A 26684-nucleotide genomic window follows, 5' to 3' on the forward strand; every position below is an offset into this window, starting at 1 on the left:
AACTTTATATGGAAGTGAAACATGGACGATCGGAGTCCTGAAAAAAAAAAGAAAAGCTTTTGAAATCTGATACTTTTTTTTAAGAGGTGGAGGAACCCCATTTACGGGCGCCTAAGCAGTGTCAGGCCCGCCAACAGGTTCCGCAGGATGTTATCGAGTGCTATGCATATACCTGTGCAGACCGACTAAACCTCCTCCCCTGGCAACCCTTCCCCCTGGAACAGCTAATGGAGCATTACTTCAGGGGGGGGTTTAACGCTCCCCCCCCACGCGCACACACACGCACATACAGTTGGTCACCACAAGGAAACATCAAAGCCACACATCATCACGCGTATCACAAAAGTATATCAAATACAGTTCCAACCAAGCACAAACACTCCCACAGGTACATGAGACCTCCTCAAACACACGGCCACACAGTCGGGTACAGATCGTGCCGACGCAGGGACAAATGTGATGTAACATGATATGTAAAAATCAGGTAGGTGGATAAAGTGACAAATGAAGAGCTGTTTCTGCAAATTAATGAAGAAAGAAGAATGTGGAAACATATAACTAAAAGAGATAGACTTTATAGGCCACATTTTAAAGCATCCTGTAATAGTCGCTTTTATATTGGAAGGACAGGTAGTTGGGGAAAATTGTGCAGGCATGTAACGTTTGTGATATGTATAAAACAAATTGTTAGGAATGTAGGATGTGGGGTGTAGGGGTATACCGAAATGAAACGACTGGCACTAGATAGGGAATCTGGGAGAGCTGCATCAAACCAGTCAAATGACTGGTTTGACACAAAAACACAAAAAAATTGTTTTTTTTTTTTTTAAAGTAAGTCTCGGGGTTTTTTGTCTGTGGTACAAGAACCACTTAGAAATTTTTTCTTCGAGAGTAAACTCACTCTACCGCCAGTATCTATAGTAAACCGAGTGAAAGTGTCAGTTGATGGTTGAATATCACCTGCATTTCAATGAGCTGGGCGTGATGATATGCAACAGTAAATTCGGCACAGTTAAAAAAGAACAAGAAACCACTTCTCTCCTCGCTTTCCCTACCTAGCCCGTTGTAGAACTTTGTTGTACGTAGGGAGAATAGCTGTCCCATTTTCGATAAAATGTTAAGCTTGCAACGAACTTGCTTCCGTCGCTTGCAATTTATTAATGGCACCAAATAAACTGTATAACAAGCAGAACTCCGTTATGAAATATTTTCAGAATCCAATCACATTTTCATTATTGCTATGAATTGTATGGTCGGGTTAATCTGTTGATTTGTGTCTGTTTTAAGAACTTCTTACGCTTTTAATATTGCCTGTGTTTTAAAACGATTCGTTACATACGGAACTGAGGAAAAAGTAGTTGAATGAGACGGATTAGTTCTTCAACCGAACTTAACAACACGAGAACTTTGGTGTTAAGATTATTTGTGTGTTTGTGTTTAATTCATCTAGAAGATAGTATGAAAAATCGAACTAGATTTACAGAAATATATATGTGTTAGGAGGCATACTGTTAATGTTCAGGTGAATGATTTTTTTTTACGCTGCCGTTTTTAATTTATGAGATTTTATGAGAATTGATAGGCATTACCAGCTTATTTCATTTTAGTTGGTCTAATTACTAGTATTACCAGAAATGTCATTTTAGGGTTAGAAGGAAATTTGACCACCCCAAATTTTGGGTTCCTTTGTTCGCATCAAATTATATTTTTATTCTTAGCTAGTATAGTTAACTAAATTTTTCTCACGCGCTACGGAAATTGAGCTAATTGGATACGACAAGCGTAAGGTTCTATCTGTTGATGATGTCCGCCCACTTAATAGCTGTTATTTTTCGTAACCGATTTCAATGCATATAAAACTTGCTACAATCCGAATGTTTTCGTGTCGGTTTGGATTTATGTGAATTGTATGTTAGGCATTGCTACCGGGCTTGCAATGTTAAAGAAGCGGTTTGGTGATGTGTGCAGGATGCGATGTGGTATGTAGCGAGCGAGCCGAGCAAGCAAGCAGTGAGCACGACGGGGGCTCGGCATGACGTGCCGTCGGATCAATACGCTTGGCCGCCATGTTGGGTGTCTCACGCAGTCCCCTTCCCCCTTCCACCTTACGCCAGTCACTAGCTTCCCCGACCCCCTATCCCGTTCTATGAGACTTCAACTCGGCGCTCCCGATCTCTCAATCGCATCATTCATATTCTACACCAGCAGGCAACCGATGCGAACATCCAACTTGCCATTTAACTTATTTGTGTGTGCTGTATGCGCGCGCTCTCATACGTGATATAATGCATGAATATATTTCTGAAGCATTAGCATGCATTTATAATGGTGGTTTAGCAGTCTGTTTTATGGCAAATTTCATCGAAAGAGTGAATCAGGAACTCGGTAGCTTTATTCCACACCTTGCACTAACGGGTAAACCGTTTAACAACAAAATTAAACAGAACCCGTATTATTGCATTTTAGAACATTAAGATATATTTATTATCATGCAGAAGACTACAGAATATATTTTATATAAAAAACGTTAGTTCGGTTGATTAATATTTAATCATTTACAAATTTTTTAAATTTATCCATGAACAGGTTCTGGGTAAGATGATAAAACTACTGAACCCATTATAAGTTATGGTTTTGTAACATCTGGATCATCTTAAGGTATAGCATCCTCAAAGTTAAAAGTTGTGAAGAAAAGATAAATAAAATGCTACATTTATTAGATTTATTTCTATAGATCAATAAAGTTAAAATCAAGTGCAGTTTTGCCGCTTGCTATTGGTATTTATTTGTAGCGAATTACCATTACAGTTAATCCTATTTAAAATATAAATTTACAGTAGTTAACGATAGCCATTATATCATGTCTATTAGCATTTGATGTAGTTTGTTGGTATCATTGAACGATGCATAAGGCAACAGATTTTTTTTTTCATGGATACTGTGCTGATTGTCACGTACATCCATTGTTCATTTTTAAATATTTCAAGTAGCTGGTTGCACATCTGGATTGTCTGACCTAGGTATGCTGTTAATTAGAACATATTTTAAATTTCATTAGAAGTATAAATAATCTTCGCTGTCTGTTGTCTAAAATCTGCTCCCTCAGGCTGAAGGGGACTTATCTTCCATAACTTCCACTTCATTACAAAGTTGATTCTCCTGTTTTCAGGGGAATTTGTTATATATTTATTTGAACTGCCGGGGTCTGGTAATCCAATTATCTTTTCTCTTAAAAATATTACACTTGCATCAATTTATGGTAACTTTGTGTGTTAACAACTGTGATTTTCAGACTAAAGTAGTGTAAGTGATTAAACTTCTGTTGTAGTTGGTCTTCCAATACGAATTTCTGCCCTTTATTCAGTTGAATAATGTGTAGTGTGGTATAATGTGCTGTAACAATTTTGACTGTATTAACTCGCCTATTGATGTGGAATGTAATATCGATGTTCCTCTCAGCAGACCTGTCGATATAGAATTATTTTGTACATCAAAATAATGCTCCTTCTAACTGTGTTTGAATATAGTATGCAATTAACCAGATTTTTTGTCAAGTAAAATCATAAAAGTCACAAATTCTTGTCCGTGGTTCTACAGGTGTCATCCACAAACATATGTATTTGAGAGTCAGCAGGGCAATTTTTTTCTTACAAAATTTATTCACTTCCTGGATTCTATTTGAGCATCTATTCTAAATATTGCAACAATGCAATATTCTTTAGAAGACTAATTAAAACTTGACTTTCTAAAACAGTTTTATTAGATGTCTACGAGTAGTTTTTTTTTCTTTTTAATGTCAAAAAACCCCGATTCAGTATTCTTACTCTTAAATTAATGTTGCTGCATCATTGAAATCACTTCCTGCAAATCACTCAATGACTTTCTTTGTACTTTTAAATGCCATTGGTTTATCAGAAAATTGTAAAGTTTACCAGCTGTTTACTTTTGATTTGTTGAGTGTTTTAAATATATCTATCATTTAATATCTTTTAAAAATATCAAACCACTTAATGCTAAAATATTGTTATCATTAAATTTAAAACAGTAATCTGTTAATTAATTATTGCTGAAATTTTATTGGAGTTAAACAAACCTGTTATATTTTTCAACATATCCTTGAAAATATTAATTGTAGAGGTTGTGCAGTTAGTCAAAAAAAAAGTTTTAAAAATTTACCAAATTTGAAATTACTTAATAGTAGACAAAAGCTTTGAAGAAGTAGTTTTACCACAAATTGCAGTTTTATCATGTAGAGATATTCTTAATTTTATATATGTGTTTACTGTTAGACAGTAAGGTATAGTGTGGTCTGTCCACATTATTGAGCTTTGTTTTAACTTACTGGAAATATTTGTTTTCTTTTTATTACAGAAATATCTGTTTCTGTATTTTATCATTAATGTTGTAAATGAGAAGTAGTATCATTTATCTGTGAACTGAAGTTTCTTCTATTTCAGTTAATGGAAAATCATATATCGTTATTTAGTTTAAGTAACTTAGCAAGTAACCACATCAAAGCAAGTAGTAATTAAATCTTTTCTTCTGTAATTTTACGAAAGCGTTCACATATGAAAATGAAGTATGTATTACACCTGGGAAGGGCAAAGACCAGGAAATTTTCTGATACCTTGATGGTGAAAGATTGGTATTGTTTACTGTAGTTATCATTCATTTTATTAAATAAATATCTACGGGTTTTAAAATAGACATACTCGCTATATCGAATTGTTATTTAAACATTCAGATTCCAAGTTTGTATGTGAAAGTTATTTTGGGATTATATACCTGTCTTATAGTAGTATATCTGAATAACTGTCTTATACATTATGTGCAGTAATAATTCCACAGGTAAGTTAATTTTGGGCAAAAATTCTAAGAAAATTTCTTTTAATTGTAATTTTAATTAAAATGTAATTAATGTGGCATTGATTATTACATAATACATAATTTTTTCTTTTAGATTAAGTTAACAGTTATGCTTTTCTTTCACCGTTTTTTTAAGTGTAAAGTAGTCTTTGAATTAGTAGTTCTTCAAAAATTGGTTAGATCTCTTGCATATTTTTTCTCTACATATTGAAGAGTAAAGCACATCTGATTTACTGAAAAGTACACATATACTCATACTGTTTATTAGCTTATGTTTTATTGTTAACAAAAATAGGTCAGCATTATTCATGTAACATTCTTTTCAAGCTATTGCTGTCAATTTATTTTCTTATGCACAGATATCCGAAACAATAAAGATTAAGTATTTACTATTATGTATTTTTCTATTAGTATGTACTTTTCCAAAGTGCGGTATGATTTTTGTTTTAATAAGTGATACTGTCTTAATGTTCTCACCCTACCTACTGGTTAACACATTCATTAATAACTTGAGACTTGTTAATATTGTCACCAGTATGCCATTTCTGACCCAGCTAAAAGTATATTGTTATTTGTGATTAGATTTAAGTACCGATAAATTTTTTTCATTGAGATTTTCTTAACTGCACTGTTTAGAGAGTGGTTGAACCTAAACCTGACAAAGGTTATATATAGATAACTCATATCAAAGAATGAATATTTGACGGTTAATATGCTGTGTAGTTCACATGGGAATAGTGCTCTTATTAAAAAAGTGAGATCCAACTTAATTCCATGATGCAGTGTACTATACCTTGAAAACCATACCTTCATACAAGTTACCTGACCTAAATAAATAACTTACAATATAAAGAGAAAATCGGCTGCTCTTTAAGGGTGCAATCTAATATCCTAAGTGACCTTATGTAAAAACAAGTTATTTCAAAAAGTGATGGAAACAAAAAATTCAGCTTCTTTACACTTTTTAGATTAATTGTGAGGAATAGTAAGACACTTCAGACTAAAGGGAGCAAGAATCCAGACACATGGAGATTTATCAGTTTCCCTGATGGGTAAATATTAGATTTTAATCTGGTCTGCAAGGAATGGGTCTGGCTGAATCAGATACTCACCAGATGGGAAAGGTACAAGGACAGCAGGCTAAAATGAAATTAGATATGTGAAGGATCATCCTAGCAGTGATCACAGGCATTTGATGCAAACCATTGATTATATTGTAGACAAATGCTCTATCAAAAAATTGAATGATAGGTTGCTGGAAGCGCATAGGATGATAAATTCAGCAGTTTCATGGATGATTAGTGTGGATTCGGCTTTTCAAGTAGTTTTTACTTTTTTCTTTTTATTTTATTATAGCTTGGATAAAAATATTATAAAGAAAGAAGAAAAATAGGAAAAATGATGAAGTTAAACATTAAGTTGTGTTAATACACTGTGTTGCAAAAACAAATAATCTTATAGAGTGGTTAAAATAATTGCTACTAAATTAGACTCATGATTCAGAAATATGAAATTAAAAAACGTTTATTAAAAATTAGCCAAAATTTATAATGCAATAAATATATTTATCGCTAAATTCACTGAGGATGTGGTCCTGTGCCGATTATGATCAAGACATACCAGAGCTACTCACAGACACCTGATGTCAGCAGAAAACGCACCACTGTGTGTAAGATGCGATTGCCTCTTGACTGTGTACCACATTCTTGTGGACTGAATATGTTGTGCGACCTTACATCGCAAATTTAAATTACAGAGAGACATGCGCCACATCCTAGGAAATAATAAGAATGTGCTAGACTGGGTATTATTATTTATAAATCAATATACTTCATAAAATTTAATGTTAAGCAACCATAAATTTTGATTTTATTTTGTAGTTAGTGTTGTATATTTTATCTTAACGGTTAGAATTTTTTTATTATTTTAGTTTAAATCCTATTATTTTATTAGTTTTAACCTTAGTTTATTAATATTTTAATATCCGAGAAAGGGCTTTTTTTCTTCTTTTTTTACCCAGGTGAAATTAACGGAAAAGTGTTTTTCGTCCCTCCCCCCCAAAAAACTAAATACTTAGTTTAATAAATATTTGTGTAAATAAATATTTTTTTTTTTATAAATTGTGATTTGCATCAAGTTTTTGTTTTCACAAGGCATGTCATGTTGTGTATCTACATTATATGAGCATCATGAGAGAAAAATCATGATAGATCTTATGACTTCTTGATTGAAAAAATTTCAGTGTATTAAACCCATTTTTCTTGAGAGATTCAATTCCTTTGAAGAAACCGCAGAAATTATGACAAATTCCACATAAAATTTTTTCATTTGTTTTCATAAATAGTGGTATTTGAGCATTGAATAGATTTATTAATTGATTATATAAAAAGTCAGTTGAGGTATATTTAAGAAAACAAAGTTTAATCTTTTGTTCTAATATTTTTAATTAATTGAGACAGTTTGTTTCAGTATATTAATAATTTTTAAAATATTAGTATTTCATGTTTTGGAAAAGATAGGAAGTTGTGTTGTGCATTAAACAATGCATTTTAAACATCATTTTGATATGTTTATAGCTGCACTTGACCATGGAGTGGTTTATCGTTTGTCAAAGCGAAGGAAATAGAAATTTCCATAAAAACGGTCCAGAAATTTGTTTTCTTTTGAGAAAGGATAGATTGTTCTATATTGAAACAAATATACAGAAAGTAAAATACCTGACCTGTATTACACATTTGTGAAGTGGTTTTTACTCTTTTCTTAGCAGGTAGTATAAGTTAACACTTGTTTAATAAAAAAAATGTTCTTTTCTTTACCACTTTTCCTGTAATTGAAATTATATACATGTTAAAATGATGTCATTAAAAGAACACTGCTGAACACAAAAAGAATTACACTTCTATCAACAGTTAAAATAATAATTTTCCCTGTTTTTACTAATGTTTTGAAGAAATGTACGGTATTACTTTTGGTCGGATGGTGTGAGAGGGGTTAAAATGAATTTTCTTTACTTTTTGAATTATGTGGAGTATGAAAATACTATTCACTTAAGATGGTGTTATTTTATATATATATAAGCCTATGTATAAAATTTTGCAGCTTGAAAAACTCCAAAACTACTAGAACAATTTCATTGAAATTATGATACGCTGTAGTAGTAGTGTATCTGAAATCGTGCATGTGAAAATTTCATTAAAATTGGTTGAGTCCTTGAGTTATGCTTGATTTTATGCCCAAAAAAAAAATTTTTGAAGTTACGTTGAGTCTGAAGTTTACTGTGATCGTAAAACTAAGAGAAAAAAACCCATAAAACTATTTGTGTATTTCCATATACGCTTATGAAGTGTTTTATGTTATTTTATTTTTGTCCAATTTTTACTTGTAATTGTTTTGTATTGATCAAAGGTTTTCTTTCTTTTTATAAAATTTTAGATTAAAATGAGTTAATTTTTCAAAAGGAAACAAAATAATGTCTTTTTGCAAAGAACTGCACAAGAACCTTTTTTAATTGCCACTTAATTGGCAAATATTAGAAAATATTCATAAATACTAAAATTAAGTTGCAGATGTTGAAATTTGTTTACTACAGAAGCAGATGAAAAAGAATTACTTTATTATGTATTATTTGTCATAAGTTATACAGGTTTATTTCAGATAAATTGAAACTCCTAATAATGCAAACAAAAAGCAAAATTTAATAAGGTATAGCAACTGAATTGTTTCATGAAGTTATGTAAAATATTATTGAATGTGCAGTTATGTTACATTTTTTAAATAACTGTTTAGCACAAAGTGATGCAACATGAATACACTTGGCCATAAATAATCAGAATTATATTTCTTGAATAAGATGATGAAAATTTGCTGTAATTGTTAAACAAATTTAAATTTATTGGTTATTACGGCTAATAAGATAAATTGACAAGTTCGTTGAATAAATAAGTAATCATTTGTGATAACATTTAGTAGATTGAAATTGATAGTTCTGTCTACTCGTATTTGGTAACAGCGGTATTGTGATTTCCTTGAATAGATTAACATTTATTAATATTCTACATTATCTTTTATAAATAAAGAAAATAATAAACGTGAGTGTATATATATATATATATATATATATATATATATATATATATATATATATATATATATATATAAATAATTGGAGAGCAATTATATTTTAGATGATGTTTTGTTCGTGTTTTTTGTGGTAAATGTTATTAACTTATTTTTCAGGAAATACATACCAGTAAATTATTTACTGAAATACATTTCAGTAAATTCTTGCTTTTATTCATATTTTTCTTTTTAATGTAACCAATAATTTTCATACTGTTAACAAAATCCAGCCGTAATCTATGATTCTTACTGATGATTTTGATAGTTTATTAAATATCTGAAAATAGCAAATAAATAAAAAAATCTTCGAACCACTTTTCATCTTAGTGTAACCAGTCTATCAACCCACTTTTATGATTAAAAATGAATGAAGAGAATTTAAAAAAAAATGATATTTAATTTTAGCCAGATATAAAATTTTACCCACATTGTTACTGTGCACATCAGCATGTTTTTCTACTGACTAAGTTGAGTTTAATTTTGTATGTATTTAATTCGTGCAGGATGCAAGAAAAGCAGCGTGTGACACAAGCCTGGTCCAGGCGACCAGCAATATGGAACCAATTGGTAGGATACAGATGCGGACCCGGCGCACACTCCGTGGCCACCTTGCCAAAATATACGCTATGCATTGGGGTTCAGACTCCAGGTACAATACATTATTTTAATGTTGTACTTTTTAGTAAGTTAAATTAGATTATTTAAGTAATTATTGAATTAATGGTTGTCTAAATTAACTTAGTATTAGTAGTAAAATGAATCTTATTACGTACTATTTTAAAATTAAATTTAAGTTATCTGTATCGGTGGTATTGTTCCCTTGATCTACATAATATTAACCAGGTTTTTTTGTGTTTGTTCTCTTGCTCCCCTGGGCCGGCCCAACAATCAAGTATTACTCAGCCCAGGGGAGTGTGAAAGCCTTTTTATTATAGATTACTATTTTGTATAAGTTGTATTAATAGTCTAAGAGAGTAACAGTGTTGTATACAGTGCATTTGGAAAGTCACTATGCAGTATGCTTTAGAATTGTGTTATATTATTCTTTTCTTTCTTAGGTTTGTTGAGCATTGCTCAATAATAAACCGTGATGTCAGTTGTTGAGTTGTGATTGAATGTGCTTCATTTCATTTATCGGAATCAATAGTTGGAAGAAACGTAATTTTTGTTTCGGTAGAGGAACTCATTTTTTCATTGATAACCTCTTTCATGAAGGTGATTGTGACAAGTATACTGATTTAGTGAAGCACAAGTTTTCTGAAAAGTTTCAAAATTCTCCAGTTCCTCATCATAATACAATTCAAACTCTTATCGAAAAGTTTCAGGCAACAGACTCTGTTGAAGATGCTGATTGAAGTAGAAGACCATGAAGTAGAAGACCTAAACAAACAGATGCTATGGCCGAAAGTCCATCAAAGCGGATGTGTAAGTTGGCACAGCATCAAGATATCAGACTTGTTACCGCACATAAAGTTATAAGAAAAGAACTGAAACATTTCCCTCACAAAGTAACGTGTGTTCAAGAACTGAAACCTACAGATATGCCAAAAAACTAAATTATTATCAATAGTTTAAACATTTTATTGACCAAAATTCTGTATCCTCGACATTACGTTTTTACAGATAAAGCGTGGTTTCATCTGGGAGGGTACATTAATTCACAATATACACCATTGTGTCGACAAGTAACCCCCCATGAATTACACGAACAATCTTTACATGAAACAGAAATTAGAGTCTGGGTCAGTGTGAGAAGGTACATTGCGGGTTTAATCTTTTTGGAAATGTAGTTAGTTAATAATGATTGTTATTGTGCTATTTTAACAAACTTCAATTAGTAAGTTAACGGAAGTGGAAATCAATCACAATTAGTTTCAAGAAGATGGCACCACAACACACACAGCTAACCAACTGGTCAGTGACAGTTTTTACAAAATGTCTTTGATGAATGAATCATTTCAAGGGGTTTGTGGCCTGTATGATCACCCGATCTCGCCCCCCAGATTATTTTATATGTGGGACAGCAAAATAACCACTATATCGCAATATACCTCCTACGATTGGTAAACTAAAAATCGCAATAACGACATATGTACAAGACATTCCAGTGTATTAGCTGGTTAAAGTGTTTGAATTGAATTGAAACTTGTGCATTGTAGTATTGATGTTGGAGGAGGTCATTTTCAGCACCTTTTATAAATTATTAGAGCTATTATAATATCTGTTTTTATAAATTAATGAAATAAAAATACAAAGTAATATAAAGAAAGTTTCATCATTACACTTCCATAATACCAGTGTACAGCAACTTTCTGAACATGCTTCATAAACACCACCCTTTTATGATTCTGAAATATTTATACCTGCTTTACGTATAGTAAATAATCATTTATTTTTGTAAGTAATTAACCTGTTAGAAGAGTGTTGTATTAAATTAGAAATTTATTTAAATTGAATTTCTGTGAGAAAGCTTTTAAAATAAACTAGAATAATTGAAAGATAAATTTATTCCCATTGTTTAAGATTGTGAGACCAATATTTAGTAAACAATGATGGAAAATTTTGTGAATTCAGTCTGTGATGTAATTATTGTTTATGTTAAAAAAGCATTATTTCCTTTGATTAGCTATTTCTGGCCTTTTAAGTAATATACATTCACACACCTATATATGCGTACATTTAAATCCTTTCTCAAGTGGAAACCATTGGTGTTATCAAAACATTTTTTGCTTCTACACAGATTTCCTCTTTAAAAAGATACTGTTTTCTGTAAGTGGAATCAAAAACCTATATAATTTAAAAAGTAACTTAAATTTCCAGAAATACATAAATAGATGTTTAAATGATTATTACTCTGTTCATTTATTATCAGATTTAGCCAAAGTTTTGATTGAGATAATCTGAAAATAAAACCCAGGTTCATCATCATTTTGTATGCTCTTCAACCAGCAACAGTAGTTTGTTTTTTTTTCATTCTACTGTTTTGATTATGTGGTTTCACTGCAAACCTGATTTCATACAGACTGAACACTGCATTCTATGCATGCTTGGAATTCTTTTTTCCCTATATCATCACTTGTGTAGTTTCAGCTCGAATAATTGGTACCAAAATAGAAATCCATTTCATTCACACACTGATAAACCAGTTTTAAACTTCATCACACATTCCAGAGATTATTTGTTTACTTAGTTATGTTTCTGTTTTGTTATTACATTGTATAAATGAATTCAATGGACCTAAATATTAAAACTTAATTGTTAACTAGGAAATATTTACTCATTTTTATTCCTTACTGTACTTTTTCACTAATTTTTTTTTTTCTAAAAATGAAAAAGCAAGTAATAAAATGGAGTAAACAAAATGTTTATTTTTGAAAGCAGTAAAGATTTTTCCTTTTGATGAATCACATTTTAATGTAACAGTACAATACTGTTACATATGGTATTAATTCTAATAATGTGAAATTAACTCAAAACAACAACAAAGATAACACAATACCATGTATTATACTAACTGTAGAATACAGAATGAATATATATATATACCCAAATTCCGCAATAGGCTTTTTCTATTGGCATTTTGAGAGGCCAATTTTAGAAAAATATTAATTTTAATCTGCTCTGGAATCTTAACTTCCAGAATCTTAAATTTAGTACTTTTTTTATTTAATTGATTTTTTTATTACAATTTTTATTCTATCATTGTCTTGTATATTTATTGATTTGTTTATATTTGTAATCTTATTATAAATAAAAAGCATTTCATTTTTGTAAAATCCTTTTCGAGGTTTCTCTAAACTTACTTATTTGTCTTTGTTTTTTATAAGATTGGTAGGAGTGAGTGTACATTTTTTAAAGCACTTTTGCAATTTGTATTTTCATGGATTTAATTTTCATACTTTTCCGTACTTTACTTCAGCTGTCAAATTATTCTTCTGCTTTGGAATATGTTAGTATTGACTTTTAAGCTGACACATTAAGTTTGGTCATGATTTGATCTAAAACTGTGATACTAGTAAATTCGTTATCTATGCTTGTTAAATTACAAAATTTTGACTCATTTAAACTTATTTCATGAAAGGGAGATATGATCCTCCAATTGTTTAATAAAGTGGACAGTTACACAATTGCTAAAATATTAATTTTTATTAATATCAAATATTTATGCGATTATTAATTCCACAATCTTACCTGAAATATTAGGATAAAGTAAATGTCCCTTTATTACTCTTTAAATAAATGTACGTCTTATATCTATCTAATGCTATGTTTTTAAAATATTATGATGTAACCACCAACAAAATGAAAACATAAACGAAACAGGAGAAGGTTACTAAATTTTATAGCGATATTTATTATCAAGTAGACTGAACAAAAGCATAAATAAATTAAAAAAATGTATTAAACAGGAGAAATGGAGAACCAAATAAGTGTTACGTATTCATGCATATCGTATTTCATCATCATTATATGTATTTTTTTCTTTTTTTTCATTAAATTCAATGAAAATATAAAAAAAAAATTGGAAAAGGTTACTAAATTTTTAGTTTATATTTTTAACATGTTTTTACTGGGTTTAAAATGAGTAGGGTTTTGATCTTTGTATATTTATTCTGAATTTACAACACTTGTTACTACAGTTTGTGAATTTTCAGTAGGTCTCACATCTCGCTAACAAGGGTAAGGCACGGGCTTCGAGACACCGATTGAACCTTATTGCGTGTGTGAATAGTACACTTGTTTACATGTCTTCATTATAAAATACTAACATTCAATATTCAATTATATATTGAAGAAAAGTAGCCCTAAAAATTTCCTTAGTTTTATATTAGTTTATGTATTAATTTTGTTTCACGTCGCCCAACTAGATATGTGGTGTAAGTGAGAACGTGTCAGATCCGTAACCGTGCACACATCAGTTCGAATCCAACTTCATATGTATATATATTTTTTTAAATTAAATAAATTGATTTATTAATAATTATTAATCTTTGATTGTAAAATTCTTTGAATTAAAATGTAAGTACTTAAAATTTTATTTCACTAATAACTTAAGATTTTTTTTTTCTTTTTTGTATTGTTATATCAAGAAATATAACAAAATAAAATGTAATATTAAAAATAATATAGAAATATAATATTGCATTATTATTTGTTAAAATTGTTTTTACAATCGGAAGTTAATAATTATTAAGAAATCCATATATATAAATTTAAAAAAAAAAAGTTGAAAAAGATATATGTATATGAAGTCCGATTCGAATCAGTGTGCCTTCCATGTGTAAGATCCAAATATTTCATTAATTAAAATTTTATTTGGCTACAACTCTGTAACCATGAAAATAAGTATCACTTATGATATATAATTGAAAAGCTCTCAACAAGAGCATGTTACTGCATTGAAGAAACAGTTTAATAATATACACTAAGTGCTACTACCATATAAAATTTATTTAATGATAAAAAACTTTATACATCTAAGTTTCTTAGGAGATCATCATTGCCAGTGATTTCAGTCACTTTTACTGTCACTATCAACTGATGAAATATTGTCAATTTAATCTTAAGTTTATTTTCCTAGCCACTTAAAAGATAACCCATTTTATTACAACCAATTAAATATGAAACAAAAAAGCGTAAAGTAAGCCACATAGTTGCGTTTTGATTGCAATCGACTTACCAAAAAAGACCAAAATCCAAATTTTTAGGACTTCATTTTATTTTTTTTTAATTTAAATATATTGATTTATTTATAATTATTAACCTCTGATTAAAAAAAAATATAATAAATAATAATTCAATAATAACAATAAAAAAAATTGATGTAGACACCAGATGACTTCCTACTAAATGGCTACTAAATTACAAGTACAATTTTTTTTAAAATGATAAGTACATAAAATTTTATTTCATTAATAACATCTGATTTTTTTTTTTACAATCAGGTTAATTAATAAATGAATATATTTAAATTTAAAAAAAAGAAGATGAAGTGTGATTTGAACCAATGCGCCTTCCCCTTGTAAGATCCAAATATTTCATTAATTAAAATTTTATTTGGCTTTAACTCTGGAACCAATGAAAATAAGTACCACTTATGATATATCGTTGAAAAGCTCTCGATGAGGGATTATTACTGCAGTTAAGAGAAAGTCCAAAATCCAAATTGTTTTGAATTTTGGGATTTTTTTAGACACTTTTGGTTCAGTCGATTGCAGTCAAAAAGGAAGGTGCAAAACTAGATATGACAACAGTCCTAAATCCAAAATTTTAACATCTTACAGCTAATCATTTTTGAGTTATGTGAGATACATACGTATGTATGTACGATATCATGCCAAAACTAGTCAAATTGGATTCAAGGATGGTCAAAATAGATATTTCCATAGAAATCTGAAAACCAAAATGTTTCACGATCACAATACTTCCTCTACTTCATACAAGGAAGTAAAAAAATATGAAAAAAAATCAGAAGTTATTAGTGAAATAAAATTTTATATACTTTTAAAAATGTATTGCTGAATTTAATTTTACAGTTGGATTATTTGTTAGGATTTCAGTGATATATGATGAGCTAGCTAGTCATATAGACTACCTACCCACTATTCTCGCGTGTTAGTCAGTAGTGGTATCATAGTTATTTGTTAAAGTTGATAAACTGTTATATAAGTTGATCTTTCGACTTCCATTTTTTTTACAGATGTGATTATGATCATTAAATTAAATACATACATTGTTATTTAATATTTTTGTTGTAAAACTTTCGATTACAGAAATTAATTTTAAAATATTATTGAGCACTGAACTTTCTAAAAGAAAAAAATAAAACCAATTTTCATTTACTGCACTAAACAAAGATTGACCATGTAATATGTGTAAGTTTTTACTAATTCTTTGAATGCCAAACAGAATTGTACATTTTTTACAGAAAAATTCCAATCTTTTTCTTTAATTTTCAAAATTTCTTTAAAACACTAATGATAATGTATATATAATATTTTTTTATTGTATCTATTGCATTTTTCATTTTTGAAAATGTTCACTTTTTTGAAAATTACTATTTAAAAATTTCTGATTACATAAAACTAGGTATCTATTTATATAATTTTAAAGCCACACGCATTTCTGTATAAAAACTAGTTTTCAAGGTCATAGTGTTATTAATTTGCGGTTTTTTTCTTCAAATAATGTAATTTTGCAATTTTTGTTGTTTCGTCTGTTTGACTAGAAAAATAACTGTCCATTCCACCAAGCAAAATTAAAAATGAAATTTGTTCCAGCTATGTCTTACAAAATTAAAAATGAAATTTGTTCAACAGTATACTTAAGCAGATTCAGATATTTTTAACTTAACAATAAGTTCAAGATTGCTGTTAGGCTGCAACTTCTTTTAAAACTTTGCTTGTCAAAAAGTCAGTTTTATTGCCTTCTGTATTTTTGCTGATTGCATTGCACAAACATTAATTTTTATTTTTAACAAAGACAGTTGTTTCATATTAGTTTTTAAGAAACATTTAATACACTAATTACACACTTGTAAAAAATAAATTAACTGTTCATTTCAAACCTAATTCTTTCAGAATCATTTGATTAAATAAATGGTCAGTAATAAAATATTGATTTTTATTATTTTTCCTGATTTCTAGTTGTGTAGACATACCACCAAACCATATAAAAGCACATATAAGTTTTGTACAGAATGTTGACATCCTGTATAACTAGATGTTAGCATTGAAAATATTGCAATGCATGTAATTTATGTACTACATTAGCAATTTTTATGCTCATTATCTATTAATATTCTTTATGTTACAAATGAACGCTGTTTTGTTTGATAAAAATGTTGTTATCAGGCTTATTTAGTGATTGTTTTGTTATGCCTAATTAATTAGTATATAATTGTGCATATAAGGCATGATTTATAAAAAAAATTGAAAGAAGTGTTTGTTGTGTTAAGAAAATGACTTTGAATTTTTGTCAAGGTTGATAACAAAATAATTAAGTTGTTTAAACTACTCAGATTTTCCTTTTCCATGTGTATTTTTGTAATTTTTTTCTGTCTGAGCTATTCAGATAGTCGTTTCTTGCTGTCAATGATTGTTCTGTAGAAAAGACCTTGTTTTAACAATTACCTTATGCTCAAATAATTTTTTATTTGCCTTTGAAAGTAATCTGAAAGTCAGGTGTTTCATGTAGGTTGAAGTTCTCTACTTTTTAGAAAAAATAATTTTTTTTTAAGCAAGTGTTCATTTTTAAGCTGTTTATTAACACCACACTTATAGTTTTAGTTTTATATCATTATTTGAACTGAGTTGGCATTTTTTTTAAACTATTTTTCTGTTAGAGCTAAGTACTAACCATTCTGTATATGTTTTCTGTAGTTGATCATTAAAAATAGATATTAACTTTGTAATGTAGGGGTGCTATCTTATTAGTATTAACCTACTTTGCAATTAGGAGTAAAGTGTCAGAGCTGAGAACATAAACACACACGTGATGAATGGCAAAGTGTGTGTAACATGTTGAAATCATCACTTGTTTCCTGAATTTGTATTTAAAATTCAGCTTGTTTTATTTATGCAAAACTGTTAAGTTATAGTTTTTAACCTATTTCTTGAAGCGTCTAGTGTGTGTATATAAACAAATACATAAATATGCACAAAAAAAATTTTTTATTATGCCGTATATATAAATTTTTTATGTTATAAATATATAAATCATATTATTAAACCAATCACATTGCCATAATCTAAGCCCCTGTCATTCACATGTATATATTCAGTGATATATACCTCTTTTTGTTTGCTGCAATTTTGAGATTAACTGATTTATGATTTCTGCCTTCATTGTAGCTTTATAGATTTTCATAATCCACTTGGCACTGTATTACTAGTTATATTTTTGCAGTCTGTCATTATTTTCTATTTTTATTTTTTTTTACCTGATCGACTTGTTTGTTATTGCTACCTAGTCTTAATTATTTAATTGTATTTTATCTGATTACTATGTATCAATTTCATTGTGAGATAATGGTTTTTCATTGCATTTGTAGTATGTGAATCAAATTGAATTTTTCAATTTAATAGTTATCCTAGATTGTTTTTGTTTAAAAGATTTAAATCAATTTTTGGATGTTTCCTGAGATAAATTCTCAGCATACCTTGTCTGAATTTAACAAGGCTTGGATAAAAATAAAGAACCCATTTTTGATTTGAAAAATAATTAAATTCAAATAACCTGATCATTGCTATCTTAAGTATTTTCATTATGATCTTAGAAAAGCTTTTACACATACAAAGGGAGTCAGAAATTTCTCAGCCTGACAAAGAAAACAAGATTTTCAAAAATGTTTATTTTTCAACCTTGCAATTTGATAGATTTAGACCAAAGACTTTGCAACTTTTTAATTCATAGAGTATATGTTAATTTCTCCAACTCTACAAAATAAGCTGTTGTTCACCTCTGATTTCATCATTTGAAATGAATCTTTACCCAGCAAGTCATTTTTCCAGATTTGGGAAGAGGAAGTATTTACTTGCAGATAAATTTGCATGTAAAAGCACTTTGAAGTGTGGTCATGAAGTTTTGTTTTAACAACTGTGCACTTTTTTTTTGGGGGAGGATAAAAATCTTTGTGGCGAATGACCATTTCTTTTAGGCCAGATGTGGACATTTAGCCTGAATAGCGCCCTTCAATTGGTCCAGCAGTGAATTATAATTATCCCCTTTTGGTAGTATGGTTCTGCTTTTTCCAGGTAGTATATAAACACCACATCAGAAAACCGCAAAAAACTGTATAGCCTTGATTTTTTTTGTAGATGGAACAATTTTCACTTTCTTTGGCGCATTTTCACCTGCTCCCAACCACTGTTTGATCTCTGAAGTGTAATGCTGAAGTCATGGTTTATCTGTTGTTATAAAACATTGAAGAAACTCATTGGAGTCACATATAAATAAATCTAAACATCTTTGAGAGTTATTCATCATCTTGAATGGATGTATGACCGACCATGTTTAAATTCAGCAACCTGCTTTTTTACTGTCAAAAATAAAGTTGAAAAATCTTAAATATCCACAGTTTTGATGCTTGAATATCTGGAATCTTTTATGTCCATCAGGGTTAATTTTTTTGGAACAGAATGCATTATCATAGCTCAAACTTAAGTTTTGGAAAATGTCAAAACTTGTTTGCTTTACTTCCTCACACTCCAAACATATCATCAAAAGTTCTTTCTTAACAAATATCATAGTCATATGACTACGTATCATTTGTATATCAGACCAAGACAATCCTATATATTATGTTCAAGATCTTGATGATAAGTGAATATAATATATAATAAGTAAAATGAGATGAAGGCAATACAAGTATGGGAGAAAGGATTATCTTAACCTGAATGTATGAATTGTGGTTTTAGCACACAATTAACCATGAAAACATTGTACATAAATGACAGAATTACTGTATTGCAGTTTGTGATTGAAAATATGTACTTTTATTTCTTTTCAACATGATTATTTTATCCAATTAATATTATATAATATAATATAAGGTCACTGGTATTAAATTTAGTTGCTTTTACAACACTGCTGCTAAAGAGAAGATTGTACACTGGTAAGGTATCAGTCAACTGGAAGAGGTGGAGGGAATAAATTTAATGACATTTTGTTCTTTTCTATCAAATGAGTTCTGTTGATTAAAAAAAATGCATTAAAGTTGTTGGTTAATTTCTAACTTTTGAATTACATCAAGTTCATCACTTTATTCATATGTAAAATTTTATCATACAATATGTTTTTATGAGGTGATAGGGAAATTAATAAAATTTGTAGAACATAAAGATTACATTTGTCTATTTTTATGATCACGTCTTATTTTGTTACATGTTAAACAGGAATCTAGTGTTAGCCTCACAAGATAGAAAGTTAATAGTTTGGGATAGTTATAAAACTAACAAAGTTCATGTAATTATAATAATTTCACTATCTCAAATGTTAAACAGGAATCTAGTGTCAGCCTCACAAGATGGAAAGTTAATAGTTTGGGATAGTTATACAACTAACAAAGTTCATGCAATCCCGCTACGTTCAAGTTGGGTGATGACTTGTGCCTATGCGCCTTCAGGAAGCTACGTAGCTTGTGGAGGTCTTGACAACATCTGCTCCATATACAGGTTTGATTAAATTTTTATTAAATTTAAAACTATTTGCAAAAATTGGTACCAGGTTATTTATTTACTTGGTCAAATTTTGTTGAATTTGAAGTTCCTAATATAAAGAATGAGCTGTGCTAAACTTTTACTGAAGTAAAATTGCTAAGAGTAAATATGCAGTGATTAACATTTATTTACTTATTTTGTGAATACTTATTTTGTGAATGGTGTTATTACCATTTAAAGTTACAAATGTAAACTTGCTATTGTTAAAAAAATAATTTAGTAAAACATGGCTGTCTCACATAAATTAACTATTTAAAAGAACAACAATAAAACTATCTGTAGTTACTTCTATTGATATATGAATTGGTTTATCATTTCAGTGAATTTCTCACCCTTATTGATCTGGTGATGCCAGAATATCGTCAGTGGTTGAGTGATAAATTTTTCTTATGTTATTGATATAATAAAGATATGATTTCAGTGCTGTGATAGAAGATATTAAAAATAAGTTTGGTTGTTTTATACTGTTTGAATGTATATTAATTCATTACCAGATGTTTATTTACTAACTATACTGTCAATTAAGAGAAGAAACTACATATTTTAGTTAGAATTAATGAAAAGTATTGTAAAAGATTGACAAAGTTAGTATTTTATTTACTTGTAAATAGTAGACCTTTTGTATTTTAAATGTAAATGATTTGTGGATAATTTGGGTATAGCTAGATCTCTCAATTTTTCTGTCATATAATGTAAACTCTTAACAACACAAGATCCGCTTCTGTGGAGAGTATCTATGGACAATTGATTTATGTAGCCTAGAATATTTTATATATATACTCGTATATCCATTTTATTCGTTTATTGTGGGACATAGCTGAATTTTTAGACCACAGCAAGGATCCATTATTGGTGTTGATGATGGCATCTTCAGAATTCTTAGTTCTGATAACAGTTTGGTATATAAGGTGTTGAGTGTAGTTCAACTTCACTGTAATGTACTGTTAAGAATATTCCATATGTAAAATGTAATAGATTTTATGTAAAAAGTATGAAAAAACTGTAGAAATTTACAGCTTTTGTCAGATGTTGATATATATATATATATATTTACACACACTTTGACAGTCAATTGTCCTCATATATGAAGATGATAATGATTGGTTCTGTTGATTTACAATTCATCTCTGGGTATAATCACTTATATTAAGGAAATTATAACATTTCCTACACCAAACCATTAAATTTGTCTTTTATTGTTGTTTCAACTTTGAAATATTTCTGGTATAAAAAATATTGTTCAAAGTTCTTCCCTTTATATCCAGAATCATAATAGGTCATTTTTTTTTTTTAGAAAGGTCCAGTTTTATTTTTTTTGCAAATTTCTTTATTTTCTTTTTCTAATAACATTACTATATTGTTTTTTAAGTTTTTTTAAATTACTTTTAAAGTGGTCATTTTATTTTACCATAGGAGAAAAAATAATTTGGAACCTATTATTATTAAACATGTATTGTTTTCTTCCAATTGCATTAAATTAGTTGGTCATAAAAATTATACGTGTGATCATAACTTATTATGTAGATATACATTTTTAGTATGTGAAAGATAAATGTTTTTTTAGCCAAAAATATTTTAATTGGTGAAAAACCACAGAGCCATTCAGTTTTCACGTTTTGACTCTTTCTTTACTGAAAATAAGCATTATAATAGTAAAAATATATTTGTTCAAAAATGGGGAAAAAGTCGCTCCGTAGTCTTACTGTTAAATTATGTAAAACATTCAATCGTTTTCTTACCAATTGGGTATAGAAAGGTGTGAATTAATAATAATTAATAATGTTGATTAATAGAGTTATCTAATGAAATGTAGAAAGTTTCTGCATTTGTGATGTATTTTACTTACTTCTGGATTAATTACATGTAAAATAAGTAATTAATTCTCTATAATTAAAAGGATATATTTTAAAAAAAAGGTTTGTTTATATATGTGTGTGTGTGTGTGTGTGTGTAAATAAATAAATATATATTTATTTATTTATTTTATCTTAAATGTAAGTATTACATTGGTTTCAGTTGCTTTTCTTTTTTCCAGTCTGAAAACAAGGGAAGGAAATGTTAGGGTGAGCCGAGAATTGCCAGGACACACAGGCTACCTCTCATGCTGCCGTTTTCTTGATGATAACCAAATAGTTACCAGTTCAGGAGATATGTCATGGTTTGTTTCAAAATATGCTTAAATATTAAACATATTTTTAAATATGCTTTTGAAATATTAACTTAAAACTTCACCTTAAAAATCCACTGCATCTGTTAATGAATTTTAAATATTTTAATAATAATTACTCATGATAGTAATAGATTTAATGCAGAAACAGATAATTGTGATTATAAGAATGAAAATAATATGAAAAAAAAAAATTGTTAAAAAAAGAAGAATGTATTATATTACTTTCGGATATTTTTCCACATAGTTTCCAAATTTGTCTATATACATAGTTGTAAGTTTTAAAATGTCCAGTCTATTGCAAGCTTATCAGAGAATCTCACTGGTAGCTGGATTGGTCCATTTCTATACTGAGTGAGTGCCTTGTCTAGTCTTTCTCAAAGCATAAGCAATAAAATCCGAAATTCCTAAATTGGGATTACATAGAGGATAGGAAAAAACTTACCATCTGATTTTCTCAGTTTTCCTTGGTGGGATGAGCACTGTAGGAGCTTGCATTATAATGCCAAAAGATGAAGTCTTTCTATAGAGCATATAAAAGTTTCCTTTAGTGTCTTAACATGATGAACAATATGATGTTTCTATAGATTCCAGAAATTCTGTCAATTTGTCTCTGCCGCTCATAACTTGCTGACAATGGTTCTCTTTGTGCCTTTTGTGTGAGGGATTTCATATGGTATCATTACCTACTCTGGTGATTTGATTTGGGTTAAGAATGATAAAACCAACTTCATTCTCTTATTATTACATTATTTCAAAAAATGTTCCCTTTGTCATGTGATATCTTCTTTTTGAGTTTGCATCTCAGAAAACATGGGATTTAAAGACTATTAAACAGATACATTAATAACATTTTATCTAAGCAATAATCACTATTAATGTAATTAGTGATATTTTCTTCTTTTTAGGGAAAGTATTATGTTATATATCTAACTGGTTTTCGGTGCAAACCTAATAATATTTTAGAATTGCACAATTTCTACCAGCTTCCCAATTTTGCAGAGGATTGAAGGGTTTCACATTAAAATATTCTTAAATTTGCATCTCTCTCAGGAAATCAAAAATCCTGGCAAATATTGTTTTATATAATTAATTAAATCAAATTAGACGTCTAACCAATGATATTACTTTCTCAGTGGAAAATTAAGTGAAATATAAGCAGATACTCCAAGAAATGTTCATTATTTCTTTATATTATCAACTGAACTGAATATTTATAATTGAATAGGAAAATAAATATTGCAAAACTTCTAATGAAATAGAGCTTTTGTAATTGGTATGTGGTATGGATCCCTGAAAAAGTTAAAGAGTTGCTGAATGGTATAAAAGAGATTCAAAGATGGGCTAGAATGTTAGTGGAGGGTAAAATTTAATATTTTTGACTATGTATATACAATACAATTTATATGTATGTATAATAGTCTTGACTATGTTAATACTGAATCAATTAATGATTTAAAGATTATTCTATTCTGTTAGCAGAAAGAAATCTGAATTGAGGCATGACAGGTGAATGAATTGTCATTCATCATAATACATCTAAATGTGATACGCTTGTCATGACAGAATTTTGTCATAAAAATAATGAATTTCTTGAATAGGACATTCTTATTTACCTTATTAACCATCTGTGATTTCTGGATGTTCCCAAACTCAAAATTAAATATTCTAAAAGAACAATTCATGTAGATGATGAACATCTACATGCCATCTACGTCTGGTATTAACTTTCCAGTAAGTGTCCTGACATTGCTTCATATTTGAGATGTCAAGTAAATTTATAAAAGAACTGAAAAATGTTCCAGAAAAAAGGATCCTATTATGTCCTACTGACTGTAATTATTATATCTTTGAGCATTTTGAAACATTTTCCAAAAAATGTTTTATGAAAATAAAAACACCTCTGGCTAATATTTATATCACATAGTTTAGTTACATTCATAACAAATGTGAACTAACAGCAATCTTTTTGGTATATGATGACTATATTATATGAATTAAAACATTTTTCTGTTAACACTTTTAATCTAGAACTCTTCAAAAGAAAGATTTAGTTTATGAAATTACTAGCAGTACTCTCATTTATGACTATGATTAATTACATTATCTTAAGGGGAAGAATTATTCTGTTATAATGAAACTATGGTCAGGGTTGTAATTGGGCCAGAACAGTGTTCTGGAACTTTTTTCCAAGCCAAGATGTGTTCCATTACTTTTCTAAATCTTGGAAAGATTTTTATTTTTTTGAAGCTGGAAGAATAATCGTTTACTTTCTGTGCCCATGTTACTTGAAAAAAAATAATAGATACAACAAATTCCTCCATTTCTTATAGGTCTTTTAGACTAGCTGACTAGTCAGCAAAATTTCAAAGGGCAAATATCAGCGATAGAAGAATATTTTTGCACTGTTTTTGTTTTTCATGAATCTTCTGAATCAATCAGTGTCTTTCAATGTATGTACATATTTTTACTTAACTGTTTGTTTAATATTCATTCTAACTTTTAATCGCATTTCAAAATATTTTTTTATTTATGATGTGTTTAATTGTTAACATTAAAAGATTGAAAAATTTTAATAAGAAAGTCCGTAAATATTATTTTGAATTTAAATAAACAATTAAAAATTAGTGAAAAACAAAAGAAAAATATACATTTTTATTTTAGCTAGATTTGTTAAAATTTAGAAAATTTGAAAGAATTTTCAGAACAGAAATGAGGATTTTCAATTACTTTATTAATTTGCTTGTGTCCTAACAAACAATTTATTACAGATCAAGTTCGAATCAATCTGTATATATATATATATATATGTTTGGAACACATTCTGTCAAATATGAAAGAAAGAAAGATTCTTATATAAAGAATCTTCTGTTTTTGTTTGTCAAACTTATTAAAATTGTTTCATTAAACACCTAACTATCTTTGTGGCGTAAAAGATGTAAGATAATAGATTAGTATCAAAAGCGTATGGTAACTTCTAATTTATCAGTATTATTTTTATACATATTTTTGATCCAATGATAATTACTCCATTATCAAGAAAAAAGCAAGCTTTTTATCTTTTATTTTATCTTCTAATAACAACTTCTTTTTTTTAATTAGTGCACTCTGGGACATAGAGACTGGTCAGCAGTGCACCTCTTTTATAGGACATACTGGTGATGTAATGTCCTTATCTCTTGCACCTGATATGCGGACCTTCGTTTCTGGAGCTTGTGATGCTTCAGCAAAGGTAAATTTTTTTATTATCTAATTTGATAAATTATAGTATTGATAATTGTTAATCTTATAATACACTTTATTTTTCTAAAATTGCATCTCGACTACAAATAATAAAAAACTTTCAGATTTTATAAAACAGGTTAAAACAATTTTACATTCACTTTAATTACTTTTTATTTCACTGTTCATCTTAAATAAATTTATTTCAAATTCAACTCATGTTATAATGTAAAATTTATAAATAAAAAATCTTAGAGTTGTTTTCATAGAAATGGCAACCTACAAAGGATTACAAAACTTGCAATAGAATTCATATTGCAAAAATTAAATAAAATAGGGTTATGGTAATTTTAATAAGATAAGAAACAAATTGTAAAGAATCAAATTTTTACGAAAAAAGTTGTTGGGAGAGGATTAAAAAAGCAGTCAAGATAGTATTGCCATTAAATGTGAAATGCTGTATGAATTTGGTAGGAGTACCAGAATGAATACTTTAACAATAATTACATTGGTTCGGATGGAAGAATAAAAATACCTTGGATAAAAATGGAAAATAAGTATACAATGTTGTAATGAAGCTGGGTAGGGCCAGTTCTTCACATATAGTTGTACATCTCTGGGTGAAAAACAGTGAAAATGAAACATCACTTTCATAGGAAAAGGTGGTTAAGACTTGAAATAATGTGATCCAAGAAAAGGTGGTACAGGAAAAATTGTATAATGACACTGTTATTTATTTTGAAAAATTCAGAAGTATTAATAATAATTACTAATTCCTTTAGACATTCATTTTTTATGTACAGTAAAATATTTTAGAAAATAAAAAAATTGTGTATTGTAATTTGTCTGTTTAAATTATACTGGTTTTTATCCATGAGATTATTTTTTTAATTCTATACTGAATATTTTATGCCATGTATAAAGTATAAAGATGTACACTGATTTTCAGAAAATCTTTATCATTGCTTACAGAAAGCAATGATAAAGAGATAAAGAAATGTAGAAAGAATTCTGTTCCCTAATAGTAATTTTATTAATGAGGTTTCACAGGTCATCAAAATTGATGAAGATAAAGCAAAACTGTCTTACAT

General features: G+C 28.8%; 1 protein-coding gene across 2 annotated transcripts in view; it reads left to right on the forward strand.

Annotated features, from left to right (window-relative positions):
• The window catches only part of Gbeta13F (guanine nucleotide-binding protein subunit beta-1), a 173829-nt gene that overhangs the window by 132137 nt on the left and 15008 nt on the right, over positions 1–26684 (forward strand). For both annotated transcript variants that reach the window (XM_075371845.1, XM_075371766.1), the window contains 4 exons: positions 9489–9634; positions 19989–20159; positions 22240–22362; positions 25474–25603. In XM_075371845.1, coding sequence (XP_075227960.1) covers positions 9489–9634; positions 19989–20159; positions 22240–22362; positions 25474–25603 — 570 coding nt within the window. The remainder of the gene's footprint in view (positions 1–9488; positions 9635–19988; positions 20160–22239; positions 22363–25473; positions 25604–26684) is intronic.

The sequence above is a fragment of the Lycorma delicatula genome, chromosome 1 (genome assembly GCF_047948215.1).
Source record: "Lycorma delicatula isolate Av1 chromosome 1, ASM4794821v1, whole genome shotgun sequence".
Classification (NCBI taxonomy): Eukaryota; Metazoa; Arthropoda; class Insecta; order Hemiptera; family Fulgoridae; genus Lycorma; species Lycorma delicatula.